General features: G+C 43.6%; 1 protein-coding gene across 1 annotated transcript in view; it reads right to left on the bottom strand.

Moving 5' to 3' along the window:
* Positions 1-528: 528 nt before the first annotated feature.
* Positions 529-23,229, bottom strand: part of LOC138288460 (glycine N-acyltransferase-like) — an 87,059-nt gene continuing 64,358 nt past the window's right edge. Inside the window, exon 6 of the mRNA XM_069230016.1 lies at positions 529-2,129. Within this exon, the coding sequence (XP_069086117.1) occupies positions 1,589-2,129 (541 nt within the window). The 3' untranslated portion in view covers positions 529-1,588. The remainder of the gene's footprint in view (positions 2,130-23,229) is intronic.

The raw sequence follows: 23,229 nt of genomic DNA, 5'->3' as shown, positions 1-23,229 counted from the left end.
TCCCTGCCTTGTGCTTTTCAACATATACTTGAAAGCCCTTGCACTCCCTAAGCTTTAGGCCCCGTTAAAATTGTTCTTAATTTTGGTATTATCTTGGATGAGAAGTTAACACAAGAACTCCAAGGCCCTGATTATACTTTTTTTGCACCACATTTGCGTCATTTTTTTATGCAAAAGTGGCATAAAGTTACAAAATACAATTGTGTTTTGTAAGTTTGCACCGCTTTTGCATCAAAAAATGACGCAAATGTGGCGCAAAAAAAGTATAAATCAGGGCCCAGGACTCAACGGTAATCAATTCCTTTTTTTCATTTACCACATTAGGTTGATTAGCCGTTTAATGGACAGAATGACTACTTGGCTGTGAAAATAATTGTGATCTGATGTTCAGTAAACGGAATCCAAGGACTGGAGAAGAGGGCAGTAACTGTAGGTGATTATCAAAGGACATAGAAGTGATGCAGGTTTGAAACCAGTTATACCCAGAAACGCGAAGCCATGTAAAGCCATTTAGAACTGACAATAACATAAAGTGGACTTTTTAATGATTTTTGTGTCATAATTTTTCTGTACGTCAATAATATGAGAGTTAAGAGCAAGTATTTTTCATATACAATGTGAACTCTGGTAATTTTCACTCCTTGAAGTAAACCCCATTCGTTTAGATTGAATCATCTGAAGCATATGACATTTGTTTCGGTACATCTAGTCATTATAATGATGGTATATGGTGCCAGAAAATAAACAAAAGCATAGCCTAAGTCACAGTGGTTGCTAGAGGAATGATCACTCCATTATACATTTTTTGTTGCCGTTATAGTTGATCTAAAGTGAAAAATAGATTTCTTTGGGGTTCCCATTAAATAGTTGTGGCACCAGTAAGCCATTTACACGTGACCCAGGCTCTGTGTGTCAGCTATTCATGAGCAAGTGTGAGACACCAAATGATGTTGCTTCGTCTTAGACTTCGGGCCAGGTATACAACCCTGTCACACAACACAGTGCAGCACCCAAAGTTGCTGTGCTGTGTTGCGTGACAGGGAGAAATGAGTAAAGCACCATATCTAGAGATATGGCACTATCCTCCCTTCTTCCTAGAGCCGTCACACTCTGAGGCAGCAAAGACCCACGCACACACCTTTGCACTGTAGTGCAGGGTGCCTGCGTGTGTCTATCATAGGTTTTGTACTGAAAGGGTACCCTTCCAGTGCAAAACACTATGCCTAGACAACCAGTAAAACGTTTCCTACTTTGTATGGTGCTGCACAGTACCATACACATGCAAACGTGGTAAAACAAGGAGAAATACAAGTATTGTTTCTTTTAATGCCTGCTTCAAAGTAGTTATTTTTTGGTGCAAAGTCCTGTCTACTATTGCTAGTAGATAGCGTTTTGCATCAAAAAGCATGACTGGTTGCATGGAAATGCCTATGTACCTTCCATGTAACACCTCTCTGACGCACAGTAACACAAAATAGCTCTTTGCATTGCTTTGCGTAAATTTTAGGCAACAAATAAATTAAAGTAAAGTAAATTTAAAGAAACATTTTGCGTTGCTTTGTGTCACTTTTGTGATGCAAATGCAGCACTACATTTTTGTACTTCTAGGCCTTGGACTCAAAGTCATCAGCATAGCATCAAACTCAGCAGAAACATAAGCGGATGCTAGACAGGGTCTCTCCTTTTGTAATAACCCACCTTGGCAGGTTAGTTGTTTCTGCCGAGGACGACAGATCCACTGAATGTATCCACAAGGTGAGTTTTGGAGACCCACTTTTTTTGCCACACTCTGAGCTTGCACATTGTGTTCACTGGTAATATAGTAAAATGGGAAATCATCCTGCTGTATGCAGAGGCTGACCATGAAAGAACTGAGGAGGCTGCTGGAGAATCCTTGGCATCGATAATAAGGAACTGTATACGCCATCCTCAACTCTGCTTTCTGGTCCATGACGTACCAAGAGATGGGTTTTCCTTCTGAGTCCCTTATGCAAAGCGATGGCAGTTTGGAGATACATCGGTGGACAAATCTAAGACTGGCCTCAGTTCCACCTTTTACCCATGCGGCGTTGACCAGCTCAGCGTCAGCGGCACTGACAGGGGAGCATGGAAATGCTGGCTGCTTATCCCTGCAGAAATGATACAAAGTAATATTTGCAAAATTCAACAGGCAGTATAATGGATGACAATCAGTTATACATATGTAAGTCATATATATATATATATATATATATATATATATATATATATATATATATATATATATATATATATATATATATATATATATATATATATATATATATATATATATATACATTTAATTTAGAAACTTTATGAGCATAGACATCTCGCTACATGCAAGTCGGAAGTTAGTAATTATCACTAGTGAAGATAGTCAGTGAGCCCAATTCACAAAGATAAACTAAGACCTGAAGTTTAACTTCAGGCCTGAAATCTAGGTTCAGACCCGGGGAGGCGTAACAAGGAAAAATAACTTTATTTCTCCTCATTTTTTCCTCTTTACATGTGTGCTGAATTCTTCAGCACACATAGAAGGAGGCAAAGGCCTCCATTGGTTGTTTTTGTGCTGGTAAGGTGTCCTTTCCTGCTCAAAAACAATAATTCTTACATTCGAGATACCCTTGCACCATGGTACAAGGATGCTTACGTTGGCACAGGAATGTGCTGTATCTCATAGATACGGCGCATTCTTGCCCTTTTCTTTTGATGCAGGGCAGCACAGCAAGAAGCCTTGAAGCGCTTCCCTGTGCCAAAATATTGTAAATAAGACCCTTAGTTTAGATCTAAAGTCTATTGTTAGAACTGAAGTCTAAGTTGAGGCCTGAAGTCTAACTTTAGACCTAAAATCTAGGGGCCTCATTTACAAACACTTGGCGTAGGGCAGCGCCTCAAGCCTTTTCAGCTGTGCTGCCCTACACCAATCGAGGGGACACCTTCCTGCACAAAAACAAGTGACGTGTTTCCACATTCGATGTGTGCTCCAGAATGCAGCACACATAGAAAGAGGAAAAAACAAGGAGAAATAAGTTATTTCTCCTTGTTACGTCTCCCCTGAGGAGGCGCACAGTTTTGACACATTCTCAGATTTACAGATTCTTGTAAATCTGGGAATGTGTCAAAACTCATGGGTTTTGCGTGGGAAAATCTACTGCAACAGTCATGGAATGCTTCCTTGACATACAGTAAGGCAACACAGTGCTTTGCGCTCCCTTGCCTTACTCCATATCTATGAGCACATGCAAGTCACACAGGGTGGCTTTGCGTCACCTCATAAATATGGTTGAGAGGCCTACGCCACAGGAGCATCATGAAAAGTGATGCTCCAGTGGGCAGGCCTCTTGTGAACGAAGCCCTAAGTCTAGACCTAAAGTCTAAGAGGCATATTTACAATATTTTGGCATGGGGCAACACAGCAAGGATTCTTGCTGTGCTGCCCTGCATCAAAAGAAAAGGGCAGGAATGTGTTGTATCTATAAGATGCAGCACATTCCTGTCCTCTTCCACTGAGTTGTCTCACAATTGGCTGCAATGCGCCAATGCAGGCCCCCTTGCATCATGGTGCAAGGGTGTCTGCGTTGTAGGAATGATTGTTTTTGTGCAAGAAGGGCTACCTTCCTGCACAAAAACAGTCAATGGAGGCACTTTCCTCTTTATCTGTGTGGTGCAGAATGCAGCACACATAGAAAGAGGACACAATGAGGAGAAATTGAGATATTTCTCCTCGTTTCGCCTCCCCTGGGGAGGCGTAGACTTTTGACGCATTACCAGGTTTACAAAATCCTTCTAAATCTGGGAATGTGTCAAAATCCATGGATTTTGCATGGGAAGACCCACCATAGCGCCCAAGGAATGCCTATTTGATGCAGTGTAAGGCAACACAGCGACTTGTGCTGAGTTGCCTTACTACATATCTACAAGGCCATGAAAAGACATGCAAAGTGGCTTTGCGTGGCCTCGTAGATATGGGCCAGCAGCCTGCGCTGCCAATGCGTCACAGAAAGACGGGTGGACCTAGGGTTTGATTGACAGGGTGCTCCATAGCATTAGTGACAAAGCTCCCTGTTGACCAAACTCTAAAGCAGGTCCATTATCTGGTGTACAGGAGGACTATTAGTGGATTAAGGAAGTAAGAAACTGTTATATTGTGATGTTTTGTAAATACCTGGAAACGGTTGGGTGGATATTCGCCTATTCCTTTTGAAATATTATGAAAGTCGTGAACAATGCAAACAGCATAGCACCTGGCTGAACTTAAACATTTTGAATTGCACTAAATTAATTGGCAACCTGTTGTAAAACACCTGAAACCTAATGTTTCAGCATGTTTGCCACTGATTTTTTTTCACTCTTTACCTGACTACTTGTCTTTGGTGCAGCGCGTTGCATTAAGAGTCATAGTTGCCAAGTGCCCTCATGTCAGGTGTGACACTTTAATCCTGTCCTGACTTTTTAACCAAAATTACGTTGCCTTCTAGAATCTGAACTTTCCATTCCTATATTTTTAGGTCCTCATTTTTAGGTATGGGCAAAAAAAACAGTAAATCACTGTTGGCTTAAAATACAGGATTAGCCAAATGTGTCATACATAACAATGGGACACCTTGCACCTATGATTTTTTGTTTTTATGCTGCTTTGGTAGGCTGAAAGTCTTGTTTTATGTACAACACCTTGTGTGTCAGTACTATCCCATGTATATTGTGAGAGTACACTTTTCACAGGTATCTATCACTACACCTTGCATTATATGTGTAAAGCCTGGTCTATTTGCCAGTTAACCTGCTATCAATACTGACTTGTGAGCAAAGGGGCCTGATGTATAAACACATTTTTACCTTTCTGTGCTCATGGAAAATGTAATAAAGATTACCCATGCTTCCTTTCAGGCAGGGGCCTGATGTATCAACACATTTTACCTTTCTGTGCTCATGGAAATGGAAAATGTAATATATATTGGCCAATATTCCTTTCAGGCAGCAATTTCAGAAGTCAGTGAAAGAATTAAACACTGCCATAAAATCAGATATGATGTTAACACTCCCAGATTTTCTGCAGTGCATCAGACATGGACATATTCTAGTGATATCCCTAAACTACAGAATAAAACCAGAATACTATTAGATTAGTCTTTTTTGCTGCTGCCTTGCGTAACAAAGTGTTGACGTCTTGAGGAAGAAATACAAAATAACTGATTTTGTGCCACCTAATTTACTTTGAATGGAATTTTAGTTTGGGAAAATACACGTGTTTGTCAATGCTTATATTTTTACACTGATATGAGGTATTTTCCTTTCAGTGGGGCTTCATGAGTTACTATAGGTTTTAACCTAAAACATGAAAATCTGCTAAAACATTTGGCACTGGTATGCATAAGTTGGCCTATGGCAGTAGGTTGAACACAGGGCCTGGCCTGAGGGCAGATGTTGCAGCTAAACCTCCTCCGCATGACTCAAGTCTGTGTGTAGCACAGGTTGTCCACCAGTGGCTTGATGGGTAAAGAAACTGACCACAGTCTATGATCTGTGCACAACGCCCACTCCTCATGGCTGATGGCATTTTGGATGCAAGGCCTGGCTGGATGTCAAACCCTTCACCTATCTTGAAGGCTGTGTGCAGTAGGTTTGGCAACCAGCAAGGGATGGCCACCTGTGAGGTCTGGCCTTGGTATTGAAAATAACAATTTATGAGGGATCTTTAAAATTTATTTTTTGTTGTTTTTGCTTTTTTTGGGCGGAAAACAAAACAAAAATGCAACTTGAAAAATTAAAAAAGGTTCTAAAAATGTTTTCAACGTCTTTTGGTGAAGATCCTCAATGGAACCAAGGAAATAGACCTGGTTGGTCAGACAGTACCTGGAACAGCATTTGCAGTTAATGCGGCTCTCAAAGAGCGAAAAACATGGAAAAGTTGAAAGTTTAGCTGAATACAGTTAACCTCTACTTTCACACAATATAGTCCAATTCATTTACAAATCAAACAAATTACGGTGTTTCCTCAAATCATTTCTAGATCTGACGAATTCAGAAAGGATGTCCTGTCTCTGTGATCACGCAGAAGCCATGGATCCAAAAAGTGCCTTCCGGAAACATACTCTTGCGTTTATTGACAGATGCATGGAGGATTCACAGGCCCTTACAAAAGCAAATAAAAATAATGAAAGTAGTGTTAGACCTGGCCTCCCTAATTCTTTTGCCTTTAGACCTCCTGATTTTGCAGACTTTGTTATTGCTATCCTTAAGACTCTGCACACTATACCACTGTGAACACACGCTAATGTTCTTGAGCTCTTTCCCTAAAACCTGGTAACATTGGTTTATACCCAATTGCCATATTTAATTTACTTCTAGTAAAGTTGTACCACATGTGCATAAGGCCTGTCAATTAAATTCTACTAGTGGACCTGCAGCACTGGTTGTGTCACCCACTTAAGTAGTCCTTGAAATATGTCTCAGGCCTGCCATTGCAGAGCCTGTGTGTGTAGTTTAAACTGCCATTTCAATTTTTAATGTATTTGTCATCCCTAGGGTAGGGCCTAGCCAACCCCAAGGGCAGGGTGCAGTGTATTTAAAAAGTTGAATATGTACCTTTCAGTTTTACACGTCCTTTTGGTGAAAAAGTCTTACATTATTTTTTCACTACTGCAAGGCCTACCTCTACCAAAGGATAAAATTGGAATTACCCTATTACCTTTTACAATTTCAATGTCCAAATGGGAACAGATGACCCTTTCATGTTTGGTTTGTCTAGAATCACAATTTAAAATCCTAAATTATGTTTAGATTTCAAATTTCAGTTCTGACAATGTCACTTTTTGAAAGTTGTTGTTTTCTTGCCTTAGCCCTTTGGTGCCTGCAGCCTGTCTCTGGGTCACATGACTGGGTATGTGTGACAGTTGGGCTTTGTGTATTCCTCCTAGACTGCCACACACAATGGGAGCTTAGGTGTGACTGGATGGGCCATCACTGGCAGGATAGGAGGAAGGAGCTGGGTATAGCCCCACTTACACCTGAATAGGCTGTGTCCTGTTCCCACACAAAGAGCTGCCTAATTCCTCTAGTTAGTCTGGAGCCAGGGCGGGGAGGGCAGGGCATCTATGCTCTTCAAAGGCATGCCTTTGAAGCCCCCCCATATCAAAGACACCACTGGGTATCAGAATTAGACCTCAGACACCACCACTTCAGTACATTTCTGGACCTGTGGATACTCTGCCAGGAAGAAGGACTGCTGTGCTGCTGAAAAACTGTCACTCTGCTGAATTACCCTCTGCTGGACATCTGCCTTGTGTTTCCCTGTTGCCTGCTACCCTCTTGCCTGGGAGTGGGAGGGATTGGACTTGCATCTCTCTAACCCAGAGCCCAGAGCCCCTCCTCAAGCTAGTTAAATGGCCTTCTGATCTGAAGTCTAAGGGACACAAAAGACTTCCAGCCACCCTTCGTCTGCGCATGGTCTCTCCCATCTTTGATTCTACTCTACCAAGTGGCGCCATCCCAGTTCTGGACCCTTGGGAGTGGGCCTAAGGTGCTTGCCAGCTGAACCAATGCTACACCTCTGTTGAGCAGTGCACCCCGAGCAGAACCGACCCATTTCCTTGTCTGAGTGGCTCATACTTGAGCAGAACTGACACATTGCTGCAGCTGCATGAACTTGACTCAGCGCAGAAGACTTGCATCACCACTGCATCCCTGCATCTTGGGTTTGATGCATCCTCTTTGCAACTGCTGCTGTGCGACATTTCCCCAGAGCAGGTCCTCACATCCCTCGTTGACAGCAGCCTCAACAACGCTACCAAAGTTCACCATTGCACCTTCACGGCTCTTCAGAACAAACGCATTACCTCAGCTGTGCAACACATCCCTGACATCCATCTTCACATCATCAGTCTCATCCACGGGATCCTCAACATCGATGCAACAGAACCTTACACCACAGTCTCACTGCATTTCAGAACCAAAGCATCACATCAGCTGCTCGATGCATCTTCATCTCGGATTCACGCAACACTACACAACCAGGATTTAAGGTACTTTGCTCAGCAGCCCTAACTGGGTCCTAGTAGCTGGCCTGCACTCCATTGCGGTCAGCCTGAACTTTTGACTTTGTCCTGGTTCTGCATGACCAGATATCCCCAGTTGGCGCTTTTTAATTTTAGCCGCTATACTACAGTTTATTCTTTAGAAATTCATAACTCAAGTTCTACTGATTAGAATTTTGACATTTTGGTCTTGTTTTATTTATTAAATTAAGCTTTGCTTTCCTGACTTGGTGTGGGGTCCTTTTTGTGTGTTGCTTTCACTGTGTTACTGTTTGAAGTGTTCCACAAGTACTTTACACATTGCCTTCAAGGTAAGCCTGAAGGGGTGAGCACAGGTTAATTTGGGGTTTGCTTAAGCCTTACCCTAAAAGGAATTGTGGTTGGTATTTGACCATGGCTCACACCCCAATCAACTAACAACCCAATTTATAACACTGATGATCAGTGGTGAGGATAGAATTGTGTAGTGCCCTATGGTGATTTGGTGTAAACTACATCCCGTATCTAAGAATAATTTGAATATTATATTCTCCTTAACTGGCCTTTTTACTTTTTCCAAGTTATTTCTTCCTCTACCTGACTATTTGTGCCTGATACTTCACCGGCACCGATAGAGTTTGAGCTTGTCAACTTGGAGAGCTACACTGTGTCTCAGGTCAAGAGTTTTGCCAGGAGAAACTGCTGACATCCAAAAGGAGCACTAAGAATGGGAGCCCCAAAAAGCCTTGAGCAGTATGCAGAGGTACATCAATTGCCAGTCACAACAGATGACCAGGATGATGTGGATGGTGAGGAAGAATCAAATCAAGACTCTTACAGTGCCTGAACAGCCCTGTGCATAAGGGTCAGGGTTTTGTACATGATCCTTTTTTTGACAGGTAACCAGTTTGATTCTTCAAATGAGTCGTCATCAGAACTTGCCTAGGTAATTGAAGTACCAAGCAAGCTGCTGCATTCTGGACAGTTTGTAGTTTCTGCAACGGGTATTGTGGAAGTCCTGCATAAAGGGAATTGGCATAGTGTAATCTGGACACTACCAGGGCAAGGACAACAGTAGTCGTAACAGGTAGCGAAAGGGATTGTAAAAAATCTCTGCCCATGCACATTAGACAAAAACATGTGTAAACAGCTGTATTGATTTCAGATTGAAGAATCAGCTGTTTGTCAATCTTAACACCCAGGGTCTTTACTACTTCGACTGGGGCACTGGGTAGAGGAGTCTCATCCGACCAGTGAACTTGTAGGTTCACAGTAATATTATGGCCAAAGCTGACAACCTCAGTCTTATCTGGGCTACATTTGAGTTGATTAGAACCCATCCACTGAAAGACCAAAGATAGGCAGGGTTGATGGCCTCTTGATCCATTGACTCGTCCTTCTTAAAGGGGAAGTGCTACTGAGTGTCATCAGTGTAGGACACTATTTTGGCTCCAAAGGACATGACCAGAGTTCCCAAAGGAGTCATGTAGATATTAAACATTGTAGGACTAAGGGCCAAGCCCTGGGGGACTCCCACCGGGACACTAATGTTACTGAAGGGAAAAGGAGGCATCCAGACCTCTTGGTATCTGTCCTCGAGGAAAGATCTTAACCAGTTTAGCGCCCCTGATGCCAATATCACAGAAATGGGCAAGCAGTCTGGAATGCTGGACCATATCAAAGGGGGCCGAGAGATCTAGGAAGACCAGGACAGCTTTGCTCCCAGCATCTAAAGTATATTTAATTTTCTCAGATACTTCCAAGAGGGGGGTTTCGGTGCATAATTTGGGTCTGAACCCTGAGTGGCTGGTGTGAAGGAGCCTGTATAAAGTTTGAAAGCTGACAATTCACAAACTTCTCTGCAATTTTTGGTGAGGCTGGTAACACGGAAATAGGCCTGTAGTTACTTAAGATACTGGGGTCAACATTGGACTTTTTCAAGAGTAGCAATTGCAGTGAGGCCTCTTGAGCGTTTTGTGTCCCTGTAGCTCAACCAGGAGGTAGGCCAACTGACCTCTGGAATTACTCAGGCTATCCTGGATGAATATAAGCAGGCCCAATCTTCCTTCTCAGACAGCAAGCAGTCCTCAAGCAACAGGGCACTCTTCTAGCGCAGAACAGCCCTCCTTCTGTAATGCCCCCAGGTCCAGAAGTGTTCTGATGCATGGCGCTGAGGGTCCAATATTTACACCAGGTGCCAACCTTATCCCCAGATCGGGTGCTGGAAAGTGCTTCCTTCCCCTGTCAAGGCTCCAAACTGTGTGGAGACTGAAAGGCTGGTGTGAGGTCTCTTTGTGTGTGCTGAAGGAAAGCCCTTTGAAGAGTAAGTGGGGCAGGGTACAGTTCAGCACCCATCCATCCTGGCGGGATGGCCCATGTTGCCTACACCTAGTCCCCTTTCTGTTACTCTGTGGGAGGAATCATTCACATTCATGTGACCCAGGACACTGTGACTTCAAATCCAGAGTTACATTAAAACATTTTTTAAATTACAATTATTTTGTGTCTAAACAGCAGATCTCTGGCTGCTCCCAATCCAAAGTTAACATGAAATAAGGTAACACAGTGTTATTCAATGGGAGTGATAGGCCTTATAGTAGTGAAAAACAGCATTAGATGTTTTTCACTACCAAGACATGAAAATTTTTAAACCCACGTGTCCTGCTTTTTAAATACCATGCACCCTGCCAGATAATCCTTTACGACCTACATTAAGGGTGACTTATATATATTAAAAATGAAGGTGTAGGCCTGGTAAAGGTTGTTTCAGCAAGGTCGAAATGACAGTTAAATCTACAATTAAAGCTTGCAGTAGGAGGCCTGAGAGAAGTTTTGACCATGCTACGGTAGTGTGGGTTGCACAATGAGCGCTGCAGGCTCACTGGTAGCATTTCATTTAAATACTCTGAATACTAGTAATACCATTTTACTATGGACTTAAAAGTAAATTAAGTGTGCCAATCAGGTGTAATACAGTTTTCCCTTGTTTGAAGGAGAGAGCACTTCAGCTCTGGTTAGCAGTGGTAAAGTGCAGAGAGCCAGCAAACAAAAATTCAGCATAACAGGAGTGTTTGACATGACCCTTCTTGGGTGATTTCCCTGAAACTTTTTGCTTTTTACCTCCCAGTTTTGGTGACTCTCTGCATGTGGTCTTAGGACTCTGGGCACTTTCCCACTGTACCGCAGGGGGAAAGTTAGCACATCCTTCCTACTCATGCCATACTATGTGATTAGGTTCCCAATGACAAACCCTTTCAAATGGTAAAGGTAGTTTTGTCAGTAATAACTTGGATATGCCACTACTAGAAAGTGGGCATTTCCATGTTCTAAAATCCCTTTTGTATGCCTTTTCATTTCAAGATTAATTTCACTGGGAGCTGGGGGAAAGCACATCTGTGCATTAACCAGCAACAACTATAAGACTTGGACAACCGAAACAACAGACCTCTGCCATCTGGAAGCCTGGCTGAACAGAATGGAGGGAGAGTTTTTGACACTTGGCCTCTCGGAGCAAGATCATGGCCCCACTAAAGATAAGAATCTACATTCTAAGGCCCCATGGCAGACAGGAATAACATTTAGGAGAGACAGCTGTGGTTCAATGGGGAACCCTTTGAACCACCCCCAACTTTAAAGGTCCACTTCAATATAACTAGAGGGACCACACTTCAGAAATTTAGAGATACACTTGTGGGAGCGTAGGACAGAGTCCCCGTATTGCAGGTTACACACTGCCAGAGAAATCTGATGTGCACAGGAGTATTTAGTGTCCTGGGGAGGGATTGTGCACCCTTCCTGCATCATGGCTAGCCTGGGCACACTGCTTGCTGCAGATTGACACTCTGAAGTATGCTGTCAAATGGCTTATTGGCTTGCCCCCTGATCTGCATGGAGGTCTCAGGGACATTAAAGACCTCCTGCAAGGGACCTACACCATCTACGGTGTCATCTGGAGAGCAGTGCCCTTCTATGTGTCTACGTGTTCTGCTGGATTCCACTTGGTAGCACTGGTGTGAGTGTTAAACTAAGTATTGAACCTGGAGACCGGATTTGCCTGGTACATGACATGCCAAGTACAGCCCGCATTCAAGGAATGTGGCCCTTCATTGTGGGGGCCACGTCACGTATAAGCATTTGGTTGGTAGTGAAGGGATAACTGGTTGCAGGACCGCTTGTGGCCCGCTGTTGTTGAGCGGGCCACATTTCTCTTGTGCGACCACCGACTGTACACTCATTACGTGTGCTGTCCATGTCACTGGTTGCGATCCTCGGAGATAGGGGAGTAGCCGGACCAGTGTTGGATTCTACCTTGTGTGGTACCACTGAACTAGGAACCGGAATTGTCAGGTGTGGCTCAAGTCATCGCGCATCAAGCCTTGTGCCTCATTCCAGGGAGGTACAGAATGGGAACTGATTGTGTGTTCAGAAGTGCCTAGTGCGACTCAAGTCATCATGCACCAAACGTTGTGCCTCATTCCAGGGAGGCATAGCACTGGCAACTTTTTGTGTGCAGTGGGATTGCCTGGCGAGACTCAAGTTATTGGGCAGCAGACGGTGTGCCTCATTTCTGGGAGGTACTGCATTGGTAACTTGTCGTATATAAGCGGAATTGTCTGGTGCGCGACCCTAGTCATAGCGCACCAGTCACTGGGCCTCTTCTGAGGGAGGCCCTGCATTTAGCATTTTGCTTCTGTGTTCAGACGTGTCTGGTGTGACTCAGGTCATTGTGCACCAGACCGTGTGCCCATACAAGGAGGGCAAGGAATTTGATAAACTCTTCTTGTGCAACCAGGATGCCTGGGAAGGCCCAAGTCAATGCGCCCCAGACGTGGTGCCTCCTGTCCTGGGAGATGCCGATTTGGTAACTATCTGTGAAGTGGAGTGTCTAGCTTGGCTGGAAGCCACTGTGAACAACATGTCACCAGGCTACCCTCCCCCTGGGCGTTGCAGACCAGGGCCTGCTTCAGAAGGCCGGTGTGATAATCCATGAGTGAACTTCCCAAGTGGGGACCAACCCTCCATTTGCCGACTGTTGCCTGATCAGTCATTCTCTCCTTCTTCCCCCGTACCTTTGCCCCGGGAGCTTGACTGAGTGTAACCAACGGCGAGTGACCTAGTATCTGGGGAAAGGTTGCTTCACTTCTAACCCTGAGGGGGGCAGGAATTGGTTGGAGGATGGAGGACGATTTGGGTCCAGGAAGAGTCTGTGAGCTCATTTACACCTCACATGCTGGTTGTCAAAGCATTGCATTAGGGTGCTGGAAGCGAGTGTGTTATAGTGCATGGAAGCAAGTGTGGCTTACATCTGTGGCACCACATGGTGGTGTGGAGTAAGTGTGTGGGAGTAAGCGTCTGGGGCTTAATTTCACAGTGCAGCAACATTGCTCTGCACATTGTTTACTATCTGGGTTGACATTGATGTTGCCTTGGCCGCGGAGCTATTTCAAAAGTGCTGTAGTCTCTGTACGTATACATTGCTGCTATCGTTGGGAACCGGGATGCATCCTACTACTGTTTTACATTGAATTGGGTTGATCGTTGGAGTGGGTCGTTTGCTGCCAACGTGGTAGTACCGCATATGGGTGCTGGATGGAAAATATTATTTTTCTCACATGTAAATTGAAATGATTTTGTATTAACACTGTTGCGCCTCATAATATTAGTGATATTTCTGAATGTGATTGATGCCCAGATTTACATGATGTTTATGTGGTGTTAATGAATGTGTGTGTTGAATATAAACTTTATTTACATGCACCTTGTGTGAAGTCTCATTTGTGATGCTTAGTGTACCTATTGTGCGGTTGTGCTGTGCCAAGGTGTAGGAAGTTGGCTCTGTATATACTATCTCAAAGTGACAGATAGTGTGCACAGAGTTCAAGGGTTCCCCTTAGAGGTTGATAGTGGCAAAATTAGATAATACTAATGGTCTTTTTTGTGGTAGTGTGGTCGAGCAGTAGGCTTATCAGAGGGTAGTGTTAAGCATTTGTTGTACACACACAGGCAATAAATGAGGAACACCCATTCAAAGACTTAACTCCAGGCCAATAGGTTTTTATATAAAAAAATATATTTTTTAAATTTATTTTTAGAACCACAAGATTCAAATTTGAGGTAAGTACATAAAATGCAAGGTACTTCACACAGGTAAGTATAGAACTTTGATTTAAAACAGTAGTACACACAGTTTTGGTTAAAATGGCAATAAGCTATTTTAAAAGTGGACACTGCAAAAATCAACAGTTCCTGGGGGGGGGTAAGTATTGATTAGTTTCTCAGGTAAGTAAAGCACTTACAAGTTCAGTCTCCTGGGCGAAGGCAGCCCACCATTGGGGGTTCAAGGCAACCCCAAAGCCACCGCACCAGCAACACAGGGCCGGTCAGGTGCAGAGGTCAAAGGAGGGCCCAAATAACATAGGCGCCTAGGGAGAACAGGGGTGCTCCGGTTCCAGTCTGCTAGCAGCTAAGTACCTGCGTCCTCAGGGAGCAAACCAGGGGGGTTTTGTAGAGCACTGGGGACACACACACAGGCACACAACACACACCCTCAGCGGCACAGGGGCGGCCGGGATCAGTGTGCAAAGTAGGTGTCAGGTTTGTCATTGAAAACAATGGAGAGACCTGGGGGTCACTCTGGCAATGCAGGCAGGGCACAGGGGGGCTTCTCGGGCCAGCCACCAACTGGGCCTGGATGAGGGCCGCCTGCTGGTCACTCCTGCACTGGTAGGTGGTTTCTCTCGGTCCTGGGGTCTGCGGGTGCAGTGCTTGGTCCAGGCGTTGGGTTCCTTTGTTACCAGGCAGTCACGGTCAGGGGAGCCTCTGGATCCTATCTGCAGGCATCGCTGTGGGGGTGCAGGGGGTCGACACAGGGTGTCCACATCGTTGGAGTCGCCTGGGAGTCCTTTCTGCAGTGTTGGTTGTCCTGAACTCGAGCCTGGGTGTCGGGTGCAGGGTGTGAAAACTCACGCTTCTGGCGGGAAGTTAGAGTCTCTTTAAAGTGGCTTTCTTCGCTGTTGTTTCTGGTCAGAGCCGCTGTCCTCAAAAGGTTCTTGGTCCTTCAGTTGCAGGTCAGTCCTTTGAGTCCTCAGATGTCGCTGGTCCCGCTGGATGCGTCGCTGTGCAGATTCTTTGAGTCTGCAGACAGGCCGGTAGGGCTGGGCCAAGTCAGTTGTCGTCTCCATTGTCTCTGCGGGGCTTTCAGGTCAGTAGTCCTTCTTCTTGTTGTACGTTGCAGGAATCTGATTTCCTGGGTTCAGATTTGCCCCTATATACTGAATTTAGGGGTGTATTTAGGTCTGGGGGGCAGTAGCCAATGGCTGCTGTCCTGGAAGGTGGCTACACCCTCTTTGTGCCTCCTCCCTGAGGGTCGGGGGGCACATCCCTATCCCTATTTCAGGGAATCTTCCAAAACTAAGATGGAGGATTTCTCAAGGCAGGGGTCACCTCAGCTCAGGGCACCTGATTGGTGGGTGACTCCTCCTTGTTTTCCTCAGCATGTTTTAGGCATTTCCCTGCACAATGCTTTACACATTGCCTCTGTGATAAGCTTAACTGCTCTGTGTTACGCTGCCCAAGGGTGAGCGAAGGTTATACAGTGAGAGTAATCACCCACCCCTAATTGGAGTGGCCGGTTCTGCCTGCCTAGGGTCTCGCCTCAGCTGACCAGAACATGCTGCCTTCAACAAGGAGAGAAGCTGAAAAGTTTAGGGGAATACTCTGCCAAAGATGTCAGGTCTAACAATCAGTAACCATTAAGTTAGACAACAAGATTGCTGCAGTAATGAACTCCATAGACCACTTAAGTACAGCCTCCCCAAGCCTGGACAACACGCTGCCTCTGTTCACTGGTTGTGGGTTCATTATTAACACTGCTGCTCACATTGCAATCAATGATTGTTGACCTTAAACAAGATGTCCTGTCAACTGTAAAAAATATATCAACGTCTCCTCAAGACAGTACAGTGACACATATCAATCCAAACCCAAAATAGGATGCCAAGGAAACACAGATTAGGTGTAAACAAAGTCCAGCTTCAGATATAAATAAAAAAAGCAACTGTTGTTGTTGGCAACTACAAACCACAGCCTGACAAAATATTTGTGCAGTTCTTCTCACAGATGAAATAGAGGTATTAATTGAGATACACTTAACAGAAGCAAAAGTAACTATTGATGCCAAGAAGAAAGAGCACCTACCTAGCATTCATGCCATGGGGAAAGAACCGTGATAGAGAAAGCCACAAGCTGTGCCCCAGATACAAGCAAATTGTTATAACAAGGGGCCTGGAAGTAATTTGCCCAGATCTACCAACAAAAAGAGACATCAACTCCTGACGTACCCTGAGACTGTGGTGACTACAAGAAAACCCCCAATACTGAACACAAAGCAGCTCACGCTAGTTCTGCTAGACCTACGCCGCCTCAAATACATCTTTAAAAAAAGAGCCGCAAATTCTAATAAAATTAAACAGGGAAAAAAAGATAACCAATTATCTATGCGAGACATAAGGCAGGGAAATGACTTAAACCCTCAGTAATGCAAGTAAGGTGTTCACACTCGAGCATAATAAAAAATATCAACCTGCTGCATTGACACAGGGTAAGTTAACTCCTCCCCTAGGCCCTCGACTCAACAACATACCCATATTATTGATTCCTCCACAACAGAAGTCTACTATTATACACCAAGTACAAATATGCTGCCAGACGGTGACAGAACACAGTTGAAATCAAGTGATGGGGATAGTAGGGTCAGTGAGTATCACAATTCCTGATGCATCTGTCTCCATTAGTACCACAGACCATTTTAAAAATCAGTACAGCACACACCAACACAGCATCATAAAGAATATACAAGTTTTCAAGATTTTCAGCTGACCAAAGCTTCTACTGGACGGTCTGTTGGCACCCAACTCTGGCTCTGCACCGATCTTAGTTGAAACAAATTAAAAACAGAGCCTTTGGACTTAAGTATGCCTAATGAACCAAACTGCCACAGCAGAGCAAACCTTGTGTGAATAATGACAAATTCCCAAACAGCAACTACTTACAGTAAAACTGAATTGACTGTGAGGTCATTAACTACTGTCGCTGCGTGTTCAGTTCTGTATTACACATATAGCTTGGAACATGGCCTCGAGTATAATAGGAATAATAAAATATGTGCCACACAGTACTCCTGCCAATAGCCATGGCCCGACAGAGACACCCAACCTTTTACGCAACCTGGGCCTATTTACCAATCTCTGACCACAAAGACCGCCTTCAGGCCAAAGGTCATGAAGGTCATATCTGACAACAGTGTGAAAATCTCTCAAAGAGAACTGTCAGTTCTGAACCACCAGGTTCACCCATCATTATTGCAAAGCAGGCCTGTCTCAACCGTAGAACCCACATGAATGCTAACTTGCGTCAGTAATTCAAAGGGAAAAATTCAGAACTGAAGAAATTTGTTAAGAATATTTAAAACCCTCCATCGAGAAAGTGAGATTTACCATCTCACAGATTGATGGAAAATCAGAAATCCCAGTGCTAAAATGTAAACACATCAATCTGGTGTTATTAAAGGCCCACTTGCTAGGGATAATGCCAGAATGTTCTCTAATATTGGCCACAAAATATAAGGACCTGTTACATCCTTTCTGCAACTGCAAGCACAATACAACTTACCAAGCACTTTTGTCAATGAATATGTTTTAATATCAAATGCTGTTCATTCCTTTTTATATAGTCACAATTCACATACTCAACTTGTTTCACCCCCCCCCCCCCCATGACATCAGTTGACGAAATTCAACAGGACACTATTTCTAAAGCTGCTCATATATACAAACTTCTATTGACATCTACCTATGAACGTACTAAAACTCCGATTGAGGTATTATTGGAAACTGACCTCTCCTTATCATTCTCTGTTCAATGCTGCAATACATTTTGGCTTAAAGTCTTCAATACTTCCGAAGCTGCCTGTATTGCATAATCAATATTTCTTATTTATAATAGAGCTATTATTACCCCAGAATGTGTTTCTGAGTTTGACCCATCTGTTTCTCAACAATGTTGGTAGTACTCCATTTCCAGGGGTACTTTAACTCATTTACTTTAATATTGCTCTCAGGTATTTACTTTTTGGAAAGCAATCTGGTCTAAGTGTTTAACAATTTTCTACTGTCATGTTCCACTAACATTTCAAAATGTTTTCTAGGATCAATGTCACCTGATTTGGAACACTTCTCCCCTAGACCCTTATTATTGGATTTTTTTATTGCACTTGCTTTTAAAGTCATACTCTCCTGTTGGAGGGACACCTCTGAGTTGACATAGGGGAATTCTATTTGTGATGAACATAAAATATCTACTGTATCTACATTATCACTGCACCATAAAATCAAATTACATTGATACTGGTTACCATTTACAATGGATCTAGCTTTGTACTCATCAACACCTTAAATATTTCTTCTCTATACCTTTCTATATATTGATTTATTTTCTTTATCCTGTTTTTGTCCTACTCTACACCCCTGCTTTCTCCTTCTCATATTTCTCTTCCTTTCTTCTTTTTTTATAAAATAATACTATTCTTCTTATTTCAAGGTTTTTTGTTTTACTATTCAACAGCTGATCTAGTCTATAACCACATTTATTAATTGGATAATGGGGGCATAAGCTTAAGCAGATCTGTCAGCCATAAAGTAGGGTTGGACCTCAGGGCAATCAGGCAGTACCCGAGGGGCTGATCTGAAAGGGCACTGTGTGGGCTGTTTTATTGGAGGTTTGTGGGCCTGTTTTATGGTCTGGTGGGCAGTTTTTTCTGCTAATTTCCACAATATAATCACAAACACTGCCTGTAGCAAGCTCAAATCCATGCACTTTCCTATACCTTTGAAAAAACACCTATGCAGGTTGTCTTTACAAGTTTCTAAACTAGCCTATTTGCAAATGCAGGCCACTTTTTTTAGCTATCTGATTCGCTAAGCTGGGCCACTTTTATTTTGATGCCAGGACTTATTAAGTGTCCCAGTCCCACGCTGAACCTTAACCGACTCCACTTATACCATAAAATGTTTGACTTGGGACAACCGTCCAGTATCACTATTTAGATCATCAAAGGGCACCTCAAACAGTTTACTAAATTTCAAACCACACAGGAAGGTTAACTGGAATCGTGACTCAGAGAGATCATACCTCCTGCCACAAGACCTAGGTCCTAAAGGTCCTTAAACAATGATCCGGGTAGTATCAGCATTTCCTTATTATTCCAAGCTCAACCTCCACAAAACATCACCCCAAAGACTCTAAATCTGGAGAGGGAACTATCAGAACAGGACAATGGAATGTTGTGGGTTTACAGCGATTAGTTCACCGCAAGACTACTCTTAATCTAAACGAAAGTTATGTCATCTTCTGCTACCTGAAGACTGGGAGCACGTCCTGGGATCCCATTAATGGATTCCTAACCTTTCGCAATTTAGCTTGAGGATGAAGAAAATGGAGCCGGGCAGCGGAGTGTAGAGTGATTTATATGACAGCCTCTCTTAACATCTCCATAATTGAAATTGCGATCAATCTGCCGGGTATGAAGGCCATCTTCATTACGCAAAGGCATTACAACCTCAGGCCAGGTAAACTCATTATTAGCAACATCTGCATTAACCCAGAGGCAAAGATAGACAACGAAATCTTAAGCACAATCATGAAGGAATTGATCAAATTGAAAGCCTCACATAAGGCAGCAAAACTAATAATCACTAGGGATTTTAATATGAACTCAGCAATCCCACAGGTGAGATATCAGTCATTCAAAATTCACTAGATCCGGTAATGTGTCTTTTGGAACCAATCAAATACTAGCCTAAGTACAAATGCCTTGACCCATCTAACCACATTGGGTGTATGCTGATTAAATAGAAAATTATCTTTAAACAAGCCTGCCAACTTTACCAGATGTACCAAATACAGCGCTAGAATCCGTGACTACACTTTTGCTGGTTGCTCCACAGTTAGGAATATGAAAGGGGTTGAGATCATTTAGATGGCCAAGAGCAACCATTTTGCAAAATGTATGACTGCAGAAGTCAATATCTCCTGTAAAGATGACATCATTAACCTGGGCAAATGGTCTGGCACACAAAGTCTCTTTAAAATTGCATGTGGAAGGAGCAGAGACATTTCCGACTTGGTGTCAGGAGAGAATAGTGATACGATTTCACAACCAGCTGGAGTTCGGTCAAGGTGTAACTCCAAGAACACCCTCTTTCCTAGATGAGAGTAACACCCATATTACCATCTGGCGCATGGTACCTTTGCAGTTAATAAACTGCAAAAAGGGCTTCGCTCCATTTAAGGATGAATTTTGGCCCAACCAGAAAATCAGGTGAAGGTCTGCAGAGTTGAGACCACTGAAAAGGGAAATAAATCACCCTTTAGGTACTGCCGCTAAACCCAATGCAAACTGCCAAATGTACGAAGGTTGTAAAAATGGCAAAAAATGGCCAAGAAGTAAGTTTGAGAGCGGAAAAGCGACAACAAAGAGAGAAAAAGTGGCTTGCATTGTATGAGACATGTAAGAAGAAGGATCCATGGCTGTTATGGCACTATATATATTTAACTAAAGATGGGCACCAAGCAAAACAAGTCAACAGCATCTTAAGAAGCTTGTGGGAAATGCATGCTAAGGCCAGGAAACAGCTTCTACCCAGGTCGGCAGCAAAACTCAAGCTGGTGTAAAAACCAGCATGTAAGATCTTATAGATTCCAACCCTTGGTGCCCAACCAGGCTGTAGTCATTGACATTAAGAAAGCTAGGCAGACACAGCACCTGGCTCAAACTGCCTCCCCGTTAACCTATACAAACTGGATTAAGAGTACTGAACAAGCTGGCTGCAACCACTATTTAATATTGGCTATTTTACAGGCCTGATACCACCATCTTGGAAGGGCACTCTTCTGTGTCACATAAACAAAAAAGGTACCCGCCTATGTCCGGCTAGTTAAAGAATGATAGCCCTTTTAGATACTGAAGCTGTGCAATGTGCCAGCCTGCTCCCAAAAGATCTACACCAATGAGCATATAATTTAAATCTCATCCCATGGTGCCAAACAGGCTTTAGAGAGAACCACTGTACACTCGATATCATGACAGCTATGCTTGTAAAAATATATGCCTGGCACCCACATCCTCGGACTTATTTGTGTGTTTTATAGAATTAAGCATTCAGCACTATAAATGTCAATAAGCTCTGGCACATATTGGCAGAATGAGGCATTAATAGTACTTTACCAACAGCCCTTCAAGTACTGTACCCAGATTCATGAGTCAGCAGAAAGTTGGGAGATTGATACTCCCTAATCATAAAAATATGGACAACCAGAAGTTTAAAGCAGGGTTGCATCCTTGTCTCTCTACTTTTTAATCTCTATGTAGTGTCATGAGGATATTTTAGTAGCCTTTGCGGGCATGTTATTTTAGCCATAGGCCTGCAGCTTGTGACTTTTAGCTCAGCAATAATTCATTTTTATTTGTCATTCTATTTCCTGAGCAGAAGCTTCATTCTGCAGTGGTTTTATTTTCCTTATCTCATACGCTTTTAGTCTAGAAGCTGTTTTCAATCTTTTTAGCTTGACATTCTCGTTCTGTGCTCTGCTTAAGGCTGTACCTGATTGTGTTGTCAGTACAAAGTGTAACACCACAATCTTTGCCACTTTACAAGAAACATACGTGTTCTTACACTAGGGCACCTTTCTCAGAACACCAGCTGCTTTATTATAAAACATCCCTCTGCCCCTATACGTTAGAGGGAGCGTTTTCCAGTAAGAAATTTGACTCTGCATGCCGTTGCTTCATTGCAGCTGTCTGCTGAGACTTAATGTCTTTAATGCCTACCTGGGAGAGGACTCGCAGTAGACCAACAGCCCTCTTTCCTACTACCATATTCTGGTATGGGGGATGGTGTCTTCCTAGGGATCCTGAAGGGCAGATTAGGGCTAACACTGCTGTGCTCTAGTAGTTCTTTAGTGGCGTGGGTAGGAATTCCAACACATAGCATTCTGACACAATTGTGGGACTTTCCTTATGTTTCAGTTTCTTTGTCACCGCTGTATTATTATTAATATTATTATTATAATTATTATGTTTTATTATCCTAATCATAGCAGTACATGCCATTTTATCTAGAACACAGTTGATTCAATAAACCATGTTGAACCAACTTCTGTTTCTTTTTGTCTTTGCATGTGTGAGATGAATATAACAGAGAGAAAAGGATGAGATCTATTACACCACGATTTCCCCTGAGAAATCAGAATGTCATGCACGGCTGCCATAAATCACAGCCACTTTCAGGTGCTGGTGAGGTACTGCTAGCTGATCGAATGGGTTAGGCTGACAGTTGTCACGTGGTGTGGAATTGGACTCAGTTCCCCACAAACTGGTGCTGCTGCCATCGAATCCAGCAGTCTCATTGGTACAATGAAAGTCAACACAACAGTAGCAACATGGCTTCCAACCCCTACACCTCAAGAGCATGCCCCCCTAAACTTGGAGGAGCAAGCACCCAAATCCTAGTGTATGAGGATGCCACCATCATATTTGATGAAAGCACAACTGTCCTGCAACACACATTACACCAGCTGGGATTCTACTGTGCAGATAGCAATCTAACCAAGGCAAGCCGGTCAATGCCTGGAACATGCCTAGAGCCAGGAACGCTGGTCCTCCTTCTGTTACTGTGACCCTCCAAGGCCTTAGCCCTGGCCGCAGCTCCACACGCTGCTGCCTCCCTGTACCACACAACACTGAGGGAGTTTTCTCCTGTGCTTCCTGCAAGTTTTCTTGTGCTTACTCACACCCAACACTCACTGCACCCGAACAGATATCACCCAACACCCTACTCCCTCCCATTCACACAGTCCTGCAACCACCCACACAGCACTCCACACACGCATGCATGCTCCTCAACACCCAGTCACTCACCAAACATGGCACAGAGATGTGGAGCCTGCTGCCTGACAATGCCTAGGACCTACTTTTCCTCATGAAAACCTGTCTGAATCCCATACTGACACCTGGCATCGCCATGGTGATCCCTCCAGCTTCAGGATTACCAGTCAAGATAGACTTCAGAAGCCTGGAGGCAGAATATGCATCATCCACAAGAACGGCATCAGCTGCACCATCTCCACCGACACTCCATCC

Source organism: Pleurodeles waltl, chromosome 4_1 (genome assembly GCF_031143425.1).
Source record: "Pleurodeles waltl isolate 20211129_DDA chromosome 4_1, aPleWal1.hap1.20221129, whole genome shotgun sequence".
In the NCBI taxonomy this organism is placed as follows: Eukaryota; Metazoa; Chordata; class Amphibia; order Caudata; family Salamandridae; genus Pleurodeles; species Pleurodeles waltl.
The sequence above is the reverse complement of the archived record's forward strand: the minus strand, read 5'-3'. Positions and strand labels throughout refer to the sequence as shown.